General features: G+C 47.7%; 1 protein-coding gene across 3 annotated transcripts in view; it reads right to left on the bottom strand.

Annotated features, from left to right (window-relative positions):
* Positions 1 to 22,128, bottom strand: part of GALNT15 (polypeptide N-acetylgalactosaminyltransferase 15) — a 52,944-nt gene that overhangs the window by 14,549 nt on the left and 16,267 nt on the right. Inside the window, exons 1-9 of one of the 3 annotated variants that reach the window (XM_082392704.1) lie at positions 21,197 to 21,284; positions 20,945 to 21,111; positions 19,341 to 19,545; positions 14,911 to 15,078; positions 8,843 to 8,960; positions 7,331 to 7,525; positions 6,466 to 6,597; positions 5,991 to 6,095; positions 1,610 to 1,753 (exon numbers count right to left, since the gene is read on the bottom strand). In XM_082392704.1, coding sequence (XP_082248830.1) covers positions 1,610 to 1,753; positions 5,991 to 6,095; positions 6,466 to 6,597; positions 7,331 to 7,525; positions 8,843 to 8,960; positions 14,911 to 15,078; positions 19,341 to 19,545; positions 20,945 to 21,111; positions 21,197 to 21,243 — 1,281 coding nt within the window. In that variant the 5' untranslated portion in view covers positions 21,244 to 21,284. Of the gene's footprint in view, positions 1 to 1,609; positions 1,754 to 1,777; positions 5,752 to 5,990; positions 6,096 to 6,465; positions 6,598 to 7,330; positions 7,526 to 8,842; positions 8,961 to 14,910; positions 15,079 to 19,340; positions 19,546 to 20,944; positions 21,112 to 21,196; positions 21,285 to 22,128 lie in introns of those variants that run through there. The other 2 variants (XM_082392702.1, XM_082392703.1) reach the window with 2 other exon arrangements.

The raw sequence follows: 22,128 nt of genomic DNA, 5'->3' as shown, positions 1-22,128 counted from the left end.
AAAATATGTAGCATAAAACTTTCTACCTTAACCATTTTTAACTGTAAAATTTAGTAATGTTAAGTATATTCACTTTGTTGTGAAACAGATCTCCAGAACTTTTTCTTCTTTCAAAACAAACTCTATACCCATTAAACAACAACTTCCCTCTCCCCACTTCCCCTCGTGTCTGGTAACCACCATTCTATTTTCTGTTTGTATGAAAATGACTTCTCTATATATGTCATATAAGTTTAATCATACAGTATTTGTCTTTTTGTGACTGGCTTATTTCACTTAGCGTAATGTCCTCAAGCTTCATCCATGTTGAAGCAAATGACAGGATTTCCTTCTTTCTTAAGGCGGGAAAATATTCCATTGTATGTATATAGCATATTTTGTTTATTCATTCATCAATCACTGGACCCTTGGGTTGCTTCCACCTATTGGCTATTGTGAATACTGCTGCTATGAACAGTATCTTGTTCCTTTTTATGGCTGAATGAGAATACTTTTTTAAAGCCTTATTTTTTAATGCCTGAAAGATGCTGGGTGTATCTTAGTCACTAATCTTTTACATATTATTTTTAAATGCTGTTTCTAAATCTATCTTATCCAGAGGACTTGCTTAGAATGATCCTTTGTGATCATTCATAGAGGGCCTTAACTTGGTTTCAGAGAATTCTTTGCGCATGTGTGGGCCCCCTGAGTCCTAGGTTCACTTGTCATCAAAGCCCCAAGAGCTTTGTTCTCAACTGTTTATCGTGAGTTCAGCTTAAGTTTTACACTATACGATTTTCCTCTTTCACAGCCTGCTTTAAGAGTACCAATGCATGGAGTTCTGCTTAGTTATTTAACACCCCCCCCCCTTATTCCCAAGCAAAAGTTGAACAAAGGCATGTTTAAAAGATGTGTGTATTAATCTGTTTGTTTGTATACTTGTACCCTAACTCATTTCAGAAGGGATTTGAGGTGAAGGAAAAACTATGTATGGACAGTTATTGTAGATACTGTCACCTTCCAATCCCAATCTTGTAAACGGCTCACTCTCCCTAAATACTTACACTCCTCCTATTTCCTAATACTTACACTTCTCCTATTTCCTCTTTATTGATGCATAACCTCTGGAAAGGATCTCAAGCTTCTCTCTGGAGTCCTGGGAATCAAAGTCTTACTAAAATGATGAAATGCTCAGAGTGGAATTTGCAAAGGAAGAAAGTACGATCTACATCCTCATCTATCTGGTTGTGGAACAGGAGACAGGCCTTTCCATTGCCCCTAAAACCACACCACCAACGTGGTTGACTGCTTCTGTAACACGCTCCATGGTCCTACTTGTGACCTAAGCTAATAAACTTTAAAAAGAGGCTGTCTCCTCTCTCCACCGTATCAAGACCAGAGCTATACAGAAACCTGGCAAATGAGTACATTTCAAGATGCTGGTGGTTAACTTTGCTGCAAGGTTGGCTTCACCTCCGCCTGAGGCCTTAGTGCCAAGTCACTAAGTTCAACAGCAGGGACACAGGCTTGTATGGTAATACTTGGCCTCTTGGAAAAGCCTGAGACACGTGCCAGCCAGCAGCACGTGAATCCTGAATCCTGCTTAATCCTTCCTAGATGGGTTACTTACCTCCTGGTAGTCCCAGTGCTGCTGATGGATGTCAGGGCCTTCCCTGGTGCAGTTCTGTAGAATCACCTGCTCTCGCCTGACATCGAAGCACAGGTGCTGGGGGCTGCCATAGTGGATCTCCTTCCTGCCCATGTGATCCAGGTGCTGGGACAGAGGCAATGGCTGTTAGCATAGCTAGAAGGAGATCCTCTTCAAAGCTGGAGGTAAAGGAAGGAGAGCTCACTGCAATAGGGCTGAGGTCTGGGGGCAATCCTCAGATTCTACTGGGGTCAGCAAGACCCTATCTCATAGTCAAGTCCACAAATATGATGCTGGACTAGCCCTGGCCTCTGAAATCTCCACATTCCATCTACTTTTGCATTCATATTTATACATTCTGGCAAGTTCCTCCATTATTCTATTTACTGTATCATAGGTGAGGCCATAAAGGATTCTGTGTGTTTTGAGAGGGTACAGTTGGAAGGGCAGATGAGGAAACTCCTGAGCCCCGAGTTGATCTCTTTCTGGAGACATCTGTGCTGGCCCTGCAAGTAATTTTCCTGCTGTCTTTTGTATCTGCTGGCTCTCGCTCATGGTTTTCATTTCCTCCTGGGTTCCGTAAGACTGGATCATGCATTCCTTTGCAGAGGGGCTTTAGCTGTGGGAAGCTCGTGGGGCCAGGTTGGAAACACATCCTGATAAAACCATTTTCCGTTTGTCCATGCCAAATGCAGACTGAACTAATTTTTACGCTAACTTTGTGGCTGGGAGACGGGGTTGGCTTCACGGGCATGTGACCTGCGTAACTGCAGGGGCCTCATGCTTAGAAGGGTTTAATGTTCTTGGTCTAATATATTTGGTTTAATGCTGATACTGTCTGGGAATTCTTTTTTTTTTTTTTTTTTAATTCTGTTAAGAGACATTATTCTTATTAATTTATTTATTTTTGGCTGTGTTGGGTCTTCGTTTCTGTGCGAGGGCTTTCTCTGGTTGCGGCAAGTGGGGGCCACTCTTCATCGCGGTGCGTGGGCCTCTCACTGTTGTGGCCTCTCTTGTTGCGGAGCACAGGCTCCAGATGTGCAGACTCAGTAGTTGTGGCTCACAGGCCTGGTTGCTCCACAACATGTGAGATTTTCCCAGACCAGGGCTCGAACCCGTGTCCCCTGCATTGGCAGGCAGATGCTCAACCACTGCACCACCAGGGAAGCCTTGTCTGGGAATTCTTAATAATTGTTGAGTGATAGGTCTCACCGTCTTCATTTGCACTGAGCCCAACAAGTTAGGTAGCCAGTCCCACCTGAGGATTCCCAGACAACACAATTCCTATAAATTTGAACCCTAAACCCACGTTGGACACAAGCTTGTGGTTAAAAATTTTCAGGGAAGAGTCATTTTCTCCGACGCAAAGACCTGTCTACAGACCTGCTTCCTTGTCATCTTCCGGTGGCAGTAGGTAGTCTTTTCTAGTCCAGGTTTTCACAGATAGGTTACTCTGTGAAGGTCAAAGCTGGCTTTGTATGGGTGTCCCATTTCCAACCCCTCATTTCTCATGGGCTGAAGATGGGCTTTCGTCACTATCTCCTGCCTGGAACCAATGCCTCTGGGTTCCTGAGGTTTGACAGAGACTGTCCCCTTCACCCTGCAGGAGAGCTTGGCCATGGCCCTGTGACTCTATTTCAGTTGCCTCTGGATTCGGGGGCCCTGGAGATTTCCTTTTGTTATAAACTTAGTTACTTATGCATAAAAGAGGGTGTTTCTTCTTATTTTTTTATATGGCATATGGTGCTTTCAGCTTAGCAAGTTCACAATTTTTCTGGATACAGAAGCCCTTGCTAATCCCCACCTCCCCACCAAGAATATAAATAAATAAATAAATCCAAAAGCTAACATTCTTTTTGCACCATTATCCCCAGTTGCAGATGAGGAAACCAAGACTCAGAGAGGTTAAGAAGCCTGACTGATGTCACACAGCTAGAAGGTGAACTATTTCCACCATCACAGAGCTTTCTCTCTGTCCTCCTGTGCCAGGTGTAAGTGCCTATTGGGGTGTTCTAGAACACTGGTAAAGGACAAAACTGAAAGGGGACAAATGGATACTGAGCACTTGCTTCCCCAGGTGTCCTCCAGGCCCAGGGCCTTCCCCTGGGGTCCCAGAGCCTCACCAGTCCTGCCTGCAGGGCTGGACCCTCCAAGACTTGTTCTGCCTTTCGCCCCAGGCTCTTGGGGCCTCACCTGGCTCGTTTGATCAATATCTCCAGGAAGTTACACTTTGTTGTTTGTTTTTTAATACAGGCCTTTGGGGTAGGACAACTTATGCAAAGGCCCTGTCACAGGCTGAAAAGAGAGAGGTTTGGGGGGCGGGCTAGACTTTCCAGGTTGTCGTCCTAGTTGTGATAAGAAGTGGACGCATCAACCTTCCTCCAGCGTCATGGGGACGTCCCACGACCTGGGCAGTTATTCCTGAGATGGAAATTTGAAGAGAAGAAATACCCTAACATAGAAGGAGACCCTCCTGGTATCCAAGGAACCCACATGATGCTGGAAGGACCCTCTGTCTCTAGATTCTTCCCCTGACTCAGTGTGGATTTCAGACCTGATTCAGGTCCCTTCTGGCCTTCTGTACCCACGAGCAGGGCCTCTGGCTCAAGGAGAGACTCTCCCTGTGGTCAGTGCCTGCCAGTCACTTTCAGTGTCGCCCTTTGGGCCATAAACTTTTGTTGCCACAGGGCAACCCCACCCTTCCTTAGTACCGAAGGGTCCAGCCAAGCTGCAGAGTGAGGCCCCGGGAAATCCGTGGAGTTGGTCTCCAGTGCGCCCCAGGAGAGCTCGTGTGCTCTTTCCCTCCCATCCCCAGGGGCGTTTGCACCCTCTGCCTTCCTCCTGACCATGCAGTGGAAGCCTTTCTCCCTGTGGAAGGAGTTTCACAAACCACATTGCTCTGTGTGTGGGAAACATTCCGAATGAGGCCACAGCTCTGAAACCCGATGACCCCATCTGTGTGTAAGGTCTCCTCTGGCAAGTGAGGCAGAGGGTCACCAGAGGCCATGAGCCTTGTCTACCCAGATCCAGCCCTCTCCCCACTTCACACACACACACACACACACACACACCCCAGGCTCCTGTGATGCCCTAAAGATCCCCCTCTGGCCCAGAAGTATTGGTCCCCATAGATCCCCATTAAATGCCTGAAAGACACAGCATATCTACTCTGGGCAGGACTCAGCGTCAGAAGCCTGGAGTCTTAGGACCACAGTCACGAGTTATGGGTTTGAGGCACTGCTGCAAATGGGGAACATTTCCCGGGGTCCCCTCGATTCCTCAGTGTTTCTGTACCTAGAGTGCCCGCTCGGTGAGCCACTTTCTCCATCTCTGGTTCTAGTTGGCTAATGATCTTGAGCTGCTCCAGATGCTTCAGAAAGGTGCCCTGGTGGAAATTTGCCTGCACACAGGTTTTCTTTGACCTCTGATTATAGATTTTTAATTTAAATGGGGAGCTTTTCCATTTTGTAAATAAGTTAAATTGTACCATTTTTTTAGATGCCACATATAAGAGATATCTTATGATATTTGTCTTTCTCTGTCTGACTTAATTCACTTAGTATATTTACGGAACAGAAACAAACTCAGAGGTAGAAAACAAACTATGGTTACCAAAGGGGAAAAGGGGGGAGGGATAAATTAAGAGTTTGGGATTAGCAGATACAAACTACTATATATAAAATAGATAAACAACAAGGTCCTACTGTATAGCACAGGGAACTATATTCAATATCCAGTAATAAGGTATAATGGAAAAGAATCTGAGAAAGATTTTATATATATTTATATATGTATAACTGGATCACTGTGCTGTACACCAGAAACTAACACAACATTGTAAATCAACTATACTTTGATAAAAAAAAATGAAAAGAAAAAAATGGGGATCTTTTCCATAAACTCTGGATTTCCAGCGTCTTTTAAATTTGTGGATGACCTTGTAATACTGGTTCCGCTTTCATACAAAACAAAAGACATTTACTGAGGCTGGGGCAGGTGCTCCTCTGTGACCACAGCCTCTGCCCAGCTCCCCGTGTTTATTTCCTTTATCCACTTAAACCCTGGAGACACACCTGAGTTTGAAGCCCCTGGGCTAGCCACTCTCCAAGCCTCAGTTTCCTCATCTGTCAGATGAAAATATTGGCTAAACAGCCTCGCCATGTCCCTCGAGCTCAGGTGCTCATATTCTCTGATGGGTCCACCTCTGGGCTTGGGGCTGGGGCAGGTTGGGGAATGGGTCATCAGAGTGGGGGACCATGCACAGTCAAGGGACATGGGACCACTGAAAGGAGATGCCCCAAAGGGAAGGGAGGGCCATCCGAGCAAAGCCCCCCTTGCAGGTCTGAGAACACTGACCACCCACCTGCTGCTGCTGGCTGTCACTGCAAGGAGCTAGCGTCACGGCACAGCCCAGGATGTCCCCTTTTGCCTGGCAGTCTGCACAGAAGCCAAGTCCGGTGTTGTGGAGCTGTAAGCAACGTTCACACAGAAGTGAATCCCGCCCTCTGCTGCAAAGACGCCCTCTGTCGGCCACTCCTTCACTCTCTGCAGTGTAGCTCAAGGTCGCATGCTCAGGTCATAAAAATGATCGAGGTCAAGCTGAAGCCAGTGAGCCTAAGGACAGGCCTCCTGAAGGAGGGGGCAGCACCTGTCCTGGTGAGGGGCCCTGGGACTGGTTATGGGGCAGCTCAGCCGCCCCCCCCGCAAGGAGGCCCTGCTGAGCTGGGACTGGGTGGCCGGGGTCATGGAAGAGCATCCGAACTTCAGCTTCTATCTTGGGAGACCGCCCAGCCCCTTCTCTTCCTCTCTCTCTGCACTTTGTTTTTATCATGCCTTGCCTTTCCAGAGAACCTGGGCCTGCGTTCGGATGGGTACAGCTCGGGATAGATGTTGGCCAGAAACCAGTGGAAGGTCCGACAGCTCAGCCTCCTTTGCAGCTGCTGGCGTTCAGTGCAGTCCGGTTTCCCAGCCTGGGGAGGACAGAGACACAGGCGGCAGGACGGAGAAAGCTGGTGTTACATCACAGTTCATGTGCTGGGAGGCACAGAGGTGTCTGGGAGCAAGCTGAAGGAGGGGGACAGCAAACCTCACTGTGAACCACGTCCCACACTAAATAGCATTTACGTGTCACGCCATCAGAACGGCGCTGACTGGTAGTGGACCAGGTGAAAATGCACTGCTTGCAGACATTTCATTAAATGTTTAAAATGTTTATTTTTCTGTGCCTTTTTGGGGATGTCCTTTATGTTATTTTTTATAATAAAAAATACTTATATTTGTTTCACGTCTTGAGTAATTTTACACAACATTGTAAATCAATGTTATATTTGTTTCACGTCTTAGGTAATTTTACAGCCTTGAGCACTTTGCCTGGGATGAAAGGGCCCTCGGAGACCCACTGCAGTGCTCACTCCCCACCCAGACTCTCCTCTGGCCACGGGATGAAGGATCACACCCCTTAGATGTGATGACAGAACCCCTACAGACATCAGGGGGTTCCAGGCCATGATGCCCCTGGGAGACGCTGGAAGAGACAGAGGACAACCCCGCCAGGTAGAGGAGCCACTTGACAGGGGCCACTCATGGAAGTACTAGCCAGAAGCTTCTATCTGCCCTTCCAGGTGGGAGGGGAGGTGGTCCTGCGCAGCCAGCACCTGGTGGCCCTGGGTGGGCACAGAAGACCCTGCCGGGCTCTCCTCTTACCTTGCTCAAGGAGAAGGCCTCTGGGCTGTGCCTGTAGAAGGTTTCTTTGAACGCGCCCAGCCAAGTCTCAGCAATGCGGACCTTGTTCCGCAGGGTGGCCTCCCAGTCAAGAGGGGAGTGGGCATCCTGATTTCGGTAGACGTGCCCCACCCGAGAGCAGGGAAGGATTTCGACGGAGCCCCCACAGAGCCAGGTCTGCAGTGAAAGGAGAAGACCAACACCTCTGTACTCCTCTCCAGCAACGTGGGGAGTGAGGGGCTGGCAAAATGCACCGGAAATCATGAGCACAAAAGAGAAAGATGGTTCCGGTTCTCAGGATGGAGCAGAGTTTCCAGATCTGAGGGTTCTGGGCTGGGGAGGGACAAGGTGGGGAGAATGAGGGCGGCTGCCCTGGGTCAGAACCCGTGGTGAGAGGGGCTCACACCCCTGCCACTACCTGTGGTTCCCCGCCCCCACTGAAACACGTGACCAGATTCAGCACTTAGAGGATGCTGTCATGCCGTGAGCGTCTGGATTCTCCCACGGCTGCTTCCTCGGGGAAGAGGGTATCCCTAGTGGCCGGGGGATTTCTAAAAGCTTGTGAAGTCTCCTGCTGCACAGGCACCAGAAGCCATCTGTGTGGAGGTCAAAGCAAGCTTTCCTCAAACAGAGTCTTTCTACTTCTGGAAATTTCTCTACTCTCCACTCACTCCTACTCCCAAATGCCTGAAGTTCATTTGACAGGAAGCCTTTTATTCCCCACTTGGGAATCAAGAGGAAAGTGAAAACATGCCTAGGATAGGCAGTACATGAACCAAAACACACCAAGAACCCAAACCGATGGGGTTCCCAAACTGGGTGCCAAGGTACCCCAGGGTGCTGCAGCAAACTCAAAAGCCCACGTGGGATATTTTCAATGTTCAGGAGAAACATAGTGACATCTGTGTTCTAAAAAGTACAAGTTCAAGGCAATTCATGGTTTCAACCTTAGATCACTGCCCTTTTAATGATATATGTCTTTGTTGGGTTGGGTTTTCAGCGGTTGCTGTGATGAAAAAGCAAGCATCAGGCTAAAAATCAGCATGGAACAGGAAATGAGGGTGGTGGGTCCAATCTGATTCCAAGGTTTGAGAAACTGTCTGGCGCCCAGTGGGTGCTAAGCTGTTCGGACAAATACTTATTAAGTTGTTTGGACCAAACTACTCAATGCACAGAACTGCATGGTATTTGCTTTGGCCAATGGGTGTGTGAAAACTATCAAGATGCTAAGGGTGCCGGGAATGGAGAACGTACGGGAAGCTTTGCACTCAGGTGGAGATGACTGAAAACTTGCCCTTTCCTAAGGGCAGGTTTGACAGGTGAGTTCAGGAAGGAGGCTGGGGTGAAATCAAGAGAGATGAAAAAGGGGGAGAAATGAGGGTTTGATACACTACGTATAATGACTTTGTAATTTGCCCGAAGCCTTATCCCTGACTGTGACCGGACACAGTGCTCCAAAGAACCCACCTGGGCCTCCCTTGGCCCAGGAAGTACCTTGAGAGACAGTTCGAGGTTTTCGCCACCCCTCAGTGACATGAGAGGGTCATAAGCTCCAGTGTTTTGGAAGTAATGTCTGTCCATGGCCACGACCCCGCCGGGCACCACAGGGCTCCTGGAGAGAGAAGGTGAGACTATGTAGAGAAGGTTCAGAACCTGGAGCATCTGGGGAGCGGTGGGGGGATGGCAGGTAGGGGGCGCTCCAGTGGCCCAGAGAGTGGACTCAGGGCTCAGACAGATCTCAAGACTGGAGCCAAGCAAGCGTGTCAGAAATCCCAGTATTTCATGAAAAGAGAGTTCTGGTTGCCTGGGCCTTTTATACCCCATCCTCCGGTACTGCTCCTTTAGGGAGAGGCCCCTCTGGCGAGATTTTGGGAAGAAGGCCTTGGTTAAATAAGATGCCCTAAGGCCAGCAGCACCAGGCATGGACCAAGGGAACCGGCAGTCCTCTTTCTTCCCTCACCCCTGACCTCACCCTCTTGTTTGCTTCGTGACCATTCACCCCCTCCCCAATTCTAAGATGAATCCCCCAGGGGCTCTGGAAGTAGATAGGTCCCCATCTGCTCTGGGGGAAATACACATGACTTAAAAACACAGAAAGCTGGAATCCCGAGTGAGGGAATGAAGATGACAAAAACATACCTCAGAAGGGTTAACTGGGGAGGAGAGAACCAGAGGCTTTTGAACAACGATCTCTTTATTCAAAAGAGAACAAATTTTCATTGTTGTTGTTTTTTGGGTTTTTTTGGTTTTTTAAAAAATTTTATTTTTAAAATTTTTTTATACAGCAGGTTCTTATTAGTTATCCATTTTATACATATTAGTGTATATATGTCAATCCCTATCTCCCAATCCATCGCACAACCACCCGCCTCCCCGCCACTTTCCCCCCCTTTGTGTACATACGTATGTTCTCTACAGCTGTGTCTCTATTTCTGTCCTGCAAACTGGTTCATCTGTACCATTTTTCTAGGTTCCACATATATGCGTTAATATACGATATTTGTTTTTCTCTTTCTGACTTACTTCACTCTGTATGACAGTCTCTAGATCCATCCACATCTCTACAAGTGACCCAATTTTGTTCCTTTTTATGGCTGAGTAATACTCCACTGTATATATGTACCACATCTTCTTTATTCATTCGTCTGTCGATGGGCATTTAGGTTGCTTCCATGACCTGGCTATTGTAAATAGTGCTGCAATGAACATTGGGGTGCATGTGTCTTTTTGAATTATGGTTTTCTCTGGGTATATGCCCAGTAGTGGGATTGCTGGGTCATATGGTAGTTCTATTTTTAGTTTTTTAAAGAACCTTCATATGAGAACAAATTTTAATGCAGCCAAACTCTGGGTATGGCTTAAGGAGTGAATGACTCAGAGTTCAGATTTTTTTTTAATTACTAAGAAAATAGTCTTACATTAACAAAACTACTGACCTTTAGGTTATTAAAAATACTAAGTTATACCACAATACTAAAAACCAGTAGTGTAGTTATTACTTGATACAATTTCCAATTCTACCACTCACAATTTGTAAGATCTTGGATGAGAGAGATAACCTGTCTGGTCTCAATTTCCTTACCTCTAATCGGGTACATTAATAGTGTTTCATAATAGGGTTTTGTGGGGATTAAAAGAAATGTCATGTAAAGCACACGTGCATGCCAAAATCCAAAGATCTCTGAAAATCAAGTGCTTTTTCATGATGCATCTGGCAGTAAACCATGTCCTGAACTGACATGGGTATCTGGGGATGACAGACTGTATTTAAAACTTGTATTTAAAACACAGCAGAGGGGACTTCCCTGGTGGCGTAGTGGTTAAGAATACACCTGCCAGTGCAGGGGACACGGGTTCGAGCCCTGGTCCAGGAAGATCCCATGTGCTGTGGAGTAACTAAGCCCGTGTGCCACCACTACTGAGCCTGTGCTCCAGAGCCCACGAGCCACAACTATTGAGCCCATGCACTGCAACTACTGAAGCCGGTGTGCCTAGAGCCTGTGCTCTGCAACAAGAGAAGCCACCACAATGAGAAGCCCGCGCACCGCAATGAAGAGTAGCCCCCACTCGCTACAACTAGAGAAAGCCCACGCACAGCAACAAAGACCAATACAACCAAAAATAAATAAATAAGTAAATAAATTTTTTAAAAAACAGAAAAACACAGCAGATCAGAGCCGTGAAGAGCGTTGTGTCAGGAGGCTGGCCATAAGGGTTTTAACCCTGGATCTACCTCTTAACAAACTTATGGAGCTGGGCAACCTCTGGGGGTTTCATCTGTAATTTAATCTCTATATACCTCAGTTTTCACATGTGTAAAATGGGATTAATAACAGTAATTAGTAACAATAACTGCTTTACAGAATTATGGTAAGGTTTGAGTTAATACGTATACTATGTTTACAGCATTAGCTAAGCACATAATATATGTTCAGTAAATATTCCTTAATACTATCATTTGCAAGTATACAAATGATGATACCCTTTCTGGAATTTTCTTAGCATCTGTATAGAGTCTGTACCAAACCTTGTCCTAATTCCTCATTTCGTGCTCTCTCACCAGACTGATGAGGGAAGCCATGAAGTCAGAGTATTCAGGGTGGGGAAGACATGGGTAGAAAAGTATGAATGTGTGTGAGGAGGGCCCTGGGCCCTGGATAGGGAGCCTGAGGCTTCCATGGGGCCCCAGGTAGCAGCCGGGTCTCAGGGAAGGACCGGCTGCTGAGGGCAAAGTTGGCTGGGCTCTCTCTGGTGCTGACTTTGGCCGATGGTAGGTCAAGGTGACCTACAGTGACCTTGGGCATCAGAGAGGCCCTGAGACTTAGAAGAAGGTTCCAGAGAGGATTGATGCCTGGGGTCAAAGTGCCTTTGCCTCAGGTTGGGTAAAGTTTCTCTGAGAAGTCTGCTCTCTTCAGTAGAATCCCTTTGCTTCGGCTGGAGCAGAATAAATTGTCCCCTCAAGCGAGCACCCCTCTTAACTCCCTGTGGGCCCCTCTGTCCGGTACCCCTCATACTGCTGACCGATCTACTACCCTCCCCACGCCATAAATCGAAGAGGTCTGGAAACTTCCCTTTCAATTCTTTGTGTCCACAGCCCTTAGCAGAGTGTCTGGCATGAAACACGTGCTCAGAAGAGGCTGATGGACCAGTAAAGAGGTTAGAAAGCATTCAAAGCTCTCTGCACTTTCAGGCTGCATACCTGTGATGGAAGGACGTGAAATCTATCTGGCTCTGCACCCTGACCCCTCATAGTTGCATCTAATACCTTGAAACTTCCCCATTGGGTATACAAGGCCCAAGGTTGGTATTGGCCTGGTACAGACTGAATGTATGTGTCCCTCCCAAATTCACATGGCAAAGCCCTAACTCCCAGTGTATATTGTATTTGGAGATGGGGCCTCTGAGGAAGTAATTAAGGATACATGAGGTCATAAGGGGGGAGCCTTGATCTGATAGACTCGGTGCCCTTAGAAGAGGAAGAGACCCCAGGGCCCCCTCTCTGTCATGTGGGGACACAGGGAGAGGGGGCTGTGTGCAAGTCAGGAAGAGAAGTGTCACCAAAACCCAAATTGGCCAGAAATTTGATCTTGGGCTTCTACCCTCCAGGACTGTGAGAAAATAAATTTAATGTGGGTTAAGCCACCCAACATGCAGTATTTTCTTATCACCACTGAGCTGACTACAACATGGCCCAAGAGCCGAGAACGAAGACACCAGACTCTGAGCTTTAAAGTTTGAATGACAAAGCCGCCGCCTATGCCTAAGATGAGGGATCAGCCTCACAGAGCCAGTATTTTCTATGTCCAAACTAGAGAAGATCCTCCACCCTGAGGAGAGAAGAGAGAGCTCGTGGGGAGACCAAGAGACAAAGATGCAGGTAGATCCCTGAGAAGGACCTCGTGTCCACCTTTACATCTTCGGGGTTAATTCCTGGAAGAGGAGGATCCCGTGCTTGTTGTTTGGGAATCAGAGAGCAGGGGGCATGTTGCCCACCTCCCATCTGGCTGCCCTGGGAGTTGAGGAACCCCCTGACCACCTTCGGTCCCAGGAGACGGGTCTAGGTGGTACCCTGGGGACCCAGGCAGAAGGTCATGGGGGCCGTGGAGATCCAGGCAGAAGGTGGTGGGTGCAGTTCCATGGAGGCCTCTGGACCATCAGCACCCCAGCGTGTGCTGTGCCTTGGGGGCCAGGAGAAGATGTGGGACTTCAGCAGATGCCACGTGGAAGGTGCAGGCCACTGGGGACAGCGTGCCAGCCCGGCATCAGAGGCCACGACCAGTGAAGGTGCATCGTGGTGAACACCGACGCAGGACAGCTAAAGCCCGAGGTGGGGCACTCCCTCCCCACCCACCTCCCCGACACAAGCCTGGAGCTCAAAATCAACCCCAGGGGGACGGGAGGGTGGACAAGCATGGATGACAGATTTAAAGATGAGATGACTAAGCTATCACTGAATTTGTCTAATTTGTCTGGAAGGTTTCTGCCATAAGGAAGCAGGGGTCAAGATAGAAATTGCCTAAGTCCAGTTAGTAGAAAATAAAAAGAAATATTTTTTGCGTACCTAAGCTCATGGTTTATCACATGTCAGCTGTTAGAGTTGCACACCCTCGGGCAGACCCTTGGAAGTCCTGTTTGTGCCTAATGCCTTCACTTCGTGTCCCTGGCCTAGGCATTTGGAAACAACTTGGGTAATTGCTTGGCACTGGGCAGGTCAGCTGTGGCAGATTCCTTATCCCACGGGCTCTTCTTACAACGTGACATTGACATTGACCCCCCTGAGAGGTGGGTCCACGTCTCCTTCCTGTGAACCTGGGTGGGCCTGTGACTTTGGAGGAAGTGACCTTAGGTGACTTCTGAGACTTAGTTATAAAAGGGGATACATACTCTAAGACATCACAGTAAGTGAGAGAGGACACATAAAGGTTACCTATTGTACGATTCCATTGATATGAAATACCCAGAATTGATAAATCCATAGAGACAAACAGTAGATTGGGCATTGCCAGAGGCTGGGGAAAGGGGACAGCAGGAGACACTAAGTAAGGGATTTTCCTTTAGAATAATGGAAATGTTTTGGAACTAAAAAGAGGTGGTGGTTGCCCAATATTGTGAATGTACTGAATGCTACTGAATTGTTCACTTCGAAATAGCTCATTTTATGTTATATGAATTTCACCTCAATAAATTATTTTTTTAATTGGTAGGGGGATACAGCTTGCTTTGCCTGGCTCTTTTGGATACTTGCTCTCTGAACCCAATGCCAGGGTGTAGGAAACCCCAACTAACCTGCCTGCAGTGACTTCATGGAGAGAATGGGGAAGAAACTCCCGCTGGGTCCCAGCGACGGCCAGCATCAAACTCCAGGGGATTCCTGCCCAGAGCTGTTGAGTCATTTCCAGCCAGTCTAGTCTAGTAAAGGATAGTCCTGCTGAGGCCCCAGACACCACAGAGCAGAGACAGCCAACGCCAATGCTCCCTTTCAGAATTCACAACCCAGAGTCCATGCTCTTAATAAAACAGCTGTTTCACGCCTTTAAGTTTGGATGGTTTGTTATAAAGCAGAAGATATCTAGAACATTGACTTAAATAGAATAGTTGTCCAAAGGCCAAACACATGAGAAGCAAACCATAAAGTTGGACATATTTTGAGACTTACGGTGTCCTAGCATTCATCCGGCGGAATTCTTCCTTTTTACCAAGAAAGCACCCCAGGCAGGGAAACTCCAGTGTTACCCGGTAAGACAGAGCTGGGTTGAGGCCCCAGACAAGGTGCTTCCACTTTCCACTCCAGTATCTGGAAGCTTCGCTGGACTCCGTTCATATAACAATGTAAGAATAATAACACCTATAGCTGCGTGTCTGGCACTTTCTGAATGTTTTTCATATATTAGCTCATTCAAACCTCACAACAACCCTATAAGGTTAAGTACCGTGACTATCCCCAATTTACTGATTAAGTCACTTGCTAGGAAACTAGGAGAACCAGGATTAGCCCAGGCAGCCTGGTGCTGAGTCCACCCTGAGGCAGTAAAAGCAAAGCAGGCTGAGTGAAGGAGCCTCACCTGATGGGGCTGATGGGGGACAGCAGGGCCTTCCTCTCTCGCTCCGGCAAAGGCTCCCAGTGGAAATCCAGTTTCCAGTCCAATACCCCGCGCTGCAGGTCCTTGGAGGGGTAATACTGGAAAGTCTTCCAGTCAATCACGTCTAGGACTGGAGACACCACCCTGCTCCTGGAAAGAATCGAGGAATCAGATAAGGGATACACACCCTCCACTTGCTGGGGGACAGAAACGTAATCCAGACACATGCTGCCCAATATGGCAGACACCAGCCACCAGCGGTTACTGGGCACCTAAAATAGCATCTGTCCGAACTGAGATGTGGTGTAAGTGTAAACTATGCACTGCATTTAGAAGACTTAGTTTGAAAGAAAAAAGATGTACAAACCTCAGATTACGTATTGAAATGATAATATTTTGGACATATTGGGTTTACTAAAATATTGTTAAAATTAATTTCATCTGTCTCTTTTTCTTTTGTAATGGGACTACTAGAAATGTTTAAATTATATCTGTCACTCATGTTCTATTTCTACTGAACAGTACTCTCCTAGAAAATATATTTTTCCATAAGGAATTGGGGGCCCATTTCATTAAAAAGCATGCCTGCCCCTTTCTTTAAAAACCTCTTAGGATAAAACTGAGAGACAGGGGAATAGGGACCTAGGCTCAGCTCTGCCACTAATGTGCTGTATAATCTTGAGATAGCTGTTGCACCTCCCTGGGCCTCAGCTGCCTCATTCATAAAATGGGAGGTTGAACTACTTCTCACAAAGGTCTTTCTCAGCTGTAATGCTCTAGGACTGTGGCTCTTGACTTCTTTGGGGGTCTTTGATCCCTTTGAGAATCAGGGGAAGTCTATGGACCCCTCCCCAGAAAAATAATCGTATGCACATATACAAAATATTGTGCACAGCTGCAGAGGGTTCATGGGCCCCTGCTCTAGGGTCTAGTTCTTGTTCCTCCCTGGATCATAAAACTTTATTGGCTTGAGGAATCAGGATTGTCAAGCCCCAAAAGGGTCCTCATTGTTAAAGTGTGTGTATGTATGAGTACGTGGTGTCTCTCAGCAAAGTCGTGAGTCTAGGTTGATTTGTTCATTTACTGTTGCTGTTGGTAATTGTATTTTATCCCAATTTTTTTGCACAGCCTGGGATTACGTGACCTCAGAGAGGGTGATGTGGGAAATTGGTACAGGTTGGAAACTCTGCCTTTTAATTAAACAAGTAATCACTTAGGTATACCAGTAGCTGCCCTCTACCTAGTCAGTATCTCACTCACATTTTTTTTTCTGGCCTCTCACAATAGTTTCTTCTAAAATCCGTACCATGGAATGAATCAGGCCTGAACTCAGGGGTGGCTGGAAGTTACCAGTCTAAGAAAAGGAAGATTCCTGGAAAAGAGATGCCAGCCATGCTTTTTATACTCCCATCAATTTCCATCCACCTCAGAGACAGCCAGGGCTGGCACGAGCCCAGCCCATATGGAGAGGGCCAAGGTGGTCCTGGGATTCAACGATCTGCTTTAATCTGTGGCCTCAAGTGACTGGCCTTGGCGTGAAGAGTCATGGGGTTTATATTTACAGCAAGGATCTTGATATGCTTTTCCGGCGCTTTTCACATTGTTCCCTCTGGAAGGTAAGGGGAACTTAATCTCTCTGGCCTCCGCTATTTTGGGGCACCTCGCGTTGACCTAAGAAGAGGGAGAAGCAAGGTCAAGGAAGAAAGGAGGGCGCCCTCCCAAGTCTCCACTTACTGTGGAATGAGCTGAGCAGACGAGATGTATTTGGCTACTGGGCAAAGCATTTTGTGGAATTTCAGAATCAAGAGCCAGGGAAGCTGTGTGGCTGAATTCTAAAGAACCCCATCAAGTTTGTGCCATCTTAGTAATGGTAACAGGACAAGAAAGGAAACTGCATTCAAGTGTCCACACAATCAATTCGTCCCAGACCTTTGAGCTGTGTCCTTCTTGATCAAAGGTGTACATCCCTTTTCATCAGAAAACGATCACCCTAAAATTCATCAAATTTCTCTTTTTACTCTTTCTTGCTGGAGGCTCAGTCATAGGTGAAGCTCACTTCTAATAACTGTATTATCCCCAATTTCTTTCTTTTCTTTTTAAACTTAAATTTGCCAGATTTCCCTGTATGTTTTATTTTTTTAAATAAATTTATTTATTTATTTATTTTTGGCTGTGTTGGGTCTTTGTTGCTGCGCACAGGCTTTCTCTAGTTGGGGTGAGCAGGGGCTACTCTTCGTTGCAGTGCGCGGGCTTCTCATTGCAGTGGCTTCTCTTGTTGCGGAGCACGGGCTCTAGGCGCGCAGGCTTCGGTAGTTGTGGCGCGCGGGCTTGGTAGCTGTGGCTCGGGGGCTCTAGAGCGCAGGCTCAGTAGTTGTGGTGCACGGGCTTAGTTGCCTCACGACATGTGGGATCTTCCCAGACCCGGGCTCGAACCGGTGTCCCTGCATTGGCAGGCGGGTTCTTAACCACTGCGCCACCAGGGAAGTCCCTATCCCCGATTTCTAACACTATCTTTTCCTTTCTGAAATCTCCTTTCCCTTCTATTTTAGCCAGATACATAAGTGATTCATCATAAGCCTCTTTGAGTACATTTTGGATAGAGATAAAGAATAAAATGTCAATGAATGAAGTGAAAGATGTTTCCTTGTTTTGGTTTTCATTCCCATGGACCATAGCGGCTGCCCAACCAGGGCTGAATTAGGAAGTAACTACAGTCTAGGGACTCGATAAAATGTGGTTAAAAAAAAATCTTATATTTAGCTTTGTGTTTCGAATCTACAGATGTAGCTGGTGTTCTTGGACTTCACTTAAAACAAAATAGCAAAGCTTCCCTGTCTGACCTGGAAGGAGCTAGGAGAGGGCTCACTCCATCATCCTGTCACTTGTGAACTGAGTTTTAACTCTCAGGCAGACACGAGATCGATCCTCTCTTAAGCCTTTCTAAGCTCCAGGAGGTCAAGCGTTTGGGTTTCAATGGAGCCATCAACAAACACCAGCTAACTGAAATATGTGAGGTCAACCAAGGCAACACTGTCCAGAGAGCCAAAAGCTACCTGCAGTTGCAAACTTACCAACCAAACTTTTTACCACAAGGAAGAATGAACTCTAGTTCATCTCACCCCTCTTTATTTTCCCCAGGCCTGGATATTCCTCCAGCTCTACAATGTGTAAAGTCACTTTGGAAGTTCACGCAAATTCTCCATGTTTGTGAGAAGTATCTTATACTGAGAAGCAAAAAGCTCTGAATTCCCTCTTCCCAGAGCTCTGCTGCTCAGGTGCGACCCCAAGACTGACGCTGGCCCTTCCAGGACTCTGCCTGCTGAGGGGTGTGGAGAAGGATGGAGGCTGGAGAGCTTCCTGTGGGCATCAGACAGGAGGAAGGCTGCCCCCTCTGCAGGGCTGGAGGCATCTTGCTCCCCTCGCTGCTCTTCAACACACACACACACACACACACACATACACACACACGCACACATGCACACACACACACATACACACACACATACACACACATACACATACACACACATACACACACGCGTGTGCACACACACACATACACACACACGTGCACGCGTGCGCACACACGCACACATACACACACACGCACGCACGCACGCGTGCACACACGCACGCACACACACATACACACACACGCTCACGCGCACACACATACACACACGCGTGCACGCACACACACATACACACACATACACACACGCGCGCACGCACACACATACACACATACACACACACATACACACACGCGTGCGCGCACACACACACGCACACACATATACACACACGCACACACACGCACATACACACGCGCGCGCGCACACACACACGCACACACACACGCACATACACACGCGCACACACACGCACACACACATACACACATACACACACGCGTGCGCGCACGCACACACACGCACACGCACATACACGCACACACACATACACGCACACACACACACACACACACACACACACACACACACACACACAGAGGACTCCTCAGACTGCCTTCCATCACTTACGCCCTCGAATGGAGGTGCTCTGTTCCTGCCCCACCTTGCTTCTCCCTGTGGAACAGGCCCAGCCCCGGCTGAGAACTAAGGTGAGAACTAGGTGTTCCTAAGACAGGAGCCCAGACCAGTCTTCAAGTGGGAAACAGCTCTTGAGCCTCTTGACAGCCTCTGGAGCCAGGAATACCTCTAAGGGGGTGTTGCCCATTTCCCCTTGGAAATTTTCCTTTTTCTCTGGCCATGACTCTTACTCCTTGGCTTGGCTACTAGAGCTGGCAGTCAGCACAGGCAGCGGTGGGCGGGTGTTCTCCGAGTGGCTGAGGCTGTGGACTGTTTCTCCCTCTCCCACCTCCTGCTCTGCAGCCCCCGGGGGTGAGTTACCTGTCACCAGCTATTCTGGCCAGGAGGGGCTCCAGCCAGCCCGGGTGGCACTCGCAGTGGGCGTCCATGAAGACCAGCACGTCCCCGGTGGCCCTGGCGGCCCCCAGCATCCGGGCCCTGGCGGCGCCCAGCCTCCTGTTGCTCCTGAGCAACTTCACCCCCTCCAGCCGGGCCACATACTCGCTGAGAGCCGACTTGAGCTGTCCTGGAATCGACAGGGCAGTGGGGTCACAGATGCCACAGCCCGCGAGATGGCGATGACCATCACTAGGATCATTGTCAGTCTATCTTGGGAGCTGTGGTGAGCACAAGAGTCCCGAGCAGCACAGACATTGTGGTGGTTGCTAAGGTGTAAAATGCTTCCTTAGTTTCGGTGGGTCAGGATTCTCTCCAGTAAACACCAAAAGAAATGGTGTCGTAAAACTAAGAGAGGAGAGAACTCGCTCACATTCTCTAAATGCAGCAATGAGGTTGAAGCAGATACTGCTGGTGCCCTACTCAGAAGCCCTGAGATCCCTTTTACTGATTTGGTTTGCTTTGCATGTGCCCAGCTGCTGTGGGTTGGCTGCTAATGGCAATCAGCAGCCTTCCCTGGAGATGTGCCCTAGAGTACTGGAACCACCTCTCCTGCGAGTGGCAGGGAGTCATGAAGAATGATACCCCTCACCCCAGGTGCCAGGGTCAATGACCCACCATTGCCGGGGTACCAAGCCCGCTCCCTTGCCTCAAGGCAAGACAGATGCTGAGGTGCAGTTTACACTGCAGAGCTCCTCCTGGGATCAGGCTGTGGCTGAACTTCATCTGACACTACATCTAAGTTCAGCTACTTCCTCTGCCTCTCCTGCTTTCCCCACTCCCCTACAGTGTTCCCCTGAGAGCACCGCCCCCGCCAAATCACATGCACATGATTCCCCATCTCAGGCTCTGCTTCTAGGGTACCTGACCTAAGACACAGTGGTCAAGGAAGTCAAAGACAGAGGGTCCATTTCATGTGACTGCCGGTAGGTCATTGGTGGCACTGGCCAAAGCGGTCTCACTGCAGTGGTAGCGGTGACTGGGGCAATGCAGTGGGTCGAAGAGAAAATGGGAGGTAAGAAATTGAGACCAAAAGTCTGAACATCCTTTTAGGAATGACAATCTATAGAGTTGACAGGATGAGGCAAGCTTGTTAGGCTTTGTATTCAAGATCAGAAACGCTATGTGTATGGGCATGCTGAGTGCACCCAGATAAGCAAACTAGTGGAGATGGAAAGAACAATGTATGGTCGTTCCTCAGTATCTGGGTGAGGGGATTGGTTCCAGGACCCCCCGTAGATACCAAAATCTGCAGATGCTCAAGTGCCTTATATAAAAGGACAGTGCAGTCAGCCCTTTGTATCTGAGGGTTCTGCATCTGAGGATTCAACCAGCAGAATACGTCTTTGGTATTCACAGAGAAGCAGTGCCCCTGGGGCTCTTCACTAATGAGTTACCTGCGCCTGCATCCCATCTGCAGGTCTGCTTTGGGGAACCTTGCCTGCACAGGTTCCAAACCCCAGTCTGTGCACGGGAACCCCCCAGGGTCCAGGCCCTCCCCGGGGAACCTGGAGGAAGCCCGCGGGCACCTTGCTGGCTGAGGTCGTCCACCAGGATGATCTCCTTCAGGTAGGCCCTGGGCGCTGTGTCCAGGATGTTATGCACGGTTCTCAGGAGGGTGGACCAGGCCTCGTCGTGGAAACAGAGGATGACGCTGGCTGTGGGCAGGCTGTCTCCGGGATGCTGCTGCAGACACCTGCAGGGAAGAGAAGCAGGGCGCTGAGGGGAACAGCAGGCCCTGGCTGGGGCTTCTTCAGCCAATGGCTGTCCTCCCAACTCACCGGCTCTCTCTGGGTTTTCTCAGAATTTCCACATAAAGAGAACCCATTACACCCTGACAGAAGTGCTGTCCACTATCTCCCAGGACTCGGGTTCCGAGAGCTTCTTTACAGTGTTCACCCATGCCTCTCCCATAACAGTTGAGAGGTATTACCACCATTCTCAGCAGATGACTGTCCTAATCTGTAAAGTGGGAATGAATGACAATATTACCAACCTCTTAGAGCTGTTGTGAGGATTAAACAGGACGAGGTACATAGTAAGTGTCCTGTGAACATGAAAGATCATCCGTTTAGGAGCAGGGACACTATTTTCTTTATTTCTGTATTCCTATAATCTAGTACAGCATCTGACACATAATACATGTTAGTCAGTATTTCAATCTATGTGTGTCCTTTGCCCTAAAGTGGGTCTCTTGTAGGCAGCATACTGTAAGTTCTTGTTTTTTTTAATTCAATCTGCCACTCTTTTTTTTTTCTAACTCTGTGTCTTTTGATTGGAGCATTTAATCCATTGACATTTAAGGTAATTATTCATAGATATGTATTTATTGACAATTTTAACCTTGTTTTCCCATTGATTTTAAATTTCTTCTTTGTCCCTTTCTTTTTCTTTTTCCTTTTCTGGTTTGATGATTTTCTTTGTATTATGCTTATGTTCTTTTCTTTTTGGTTTTTGTGACTCTATTGTATATTTTTGATTTGTGGTTACCCTGTTTTTCAAGTATGTTAACTCATCTTCCTATATCTAATTGCTTTAGACTGGTAGTGATATAGACTCAAACACATTCTAGAAAAAAAAAATCTATATTTCTTTACTCTCCTCCTTCATATTTTATGATTTTATGATTTTACATCTTCATTTTCATTCTTTTGCTGTTCATTGTGGTTATTATTGCTTTAACAGAAAATTTTTAATTTTTAAAAAATCTGTG

Source organism: Balaenoptera borealis (genome assembly GCF_965194805.1).
Source record: "Balaenoptera borealis genome assembly, chromosome: 5".
Lineage (NCBI taxonomy): Eukaryota > Metazoa > Chordata > Mammalia > Artiodactyla > Balaenopteridae > Balaenoptera > Balaenoptera borealis.
The sequence above is the reverse complement of the archived record's forward strand: the minus strand, read 5'-3'. Positions and strand labels throughout refer to the sequence as shown.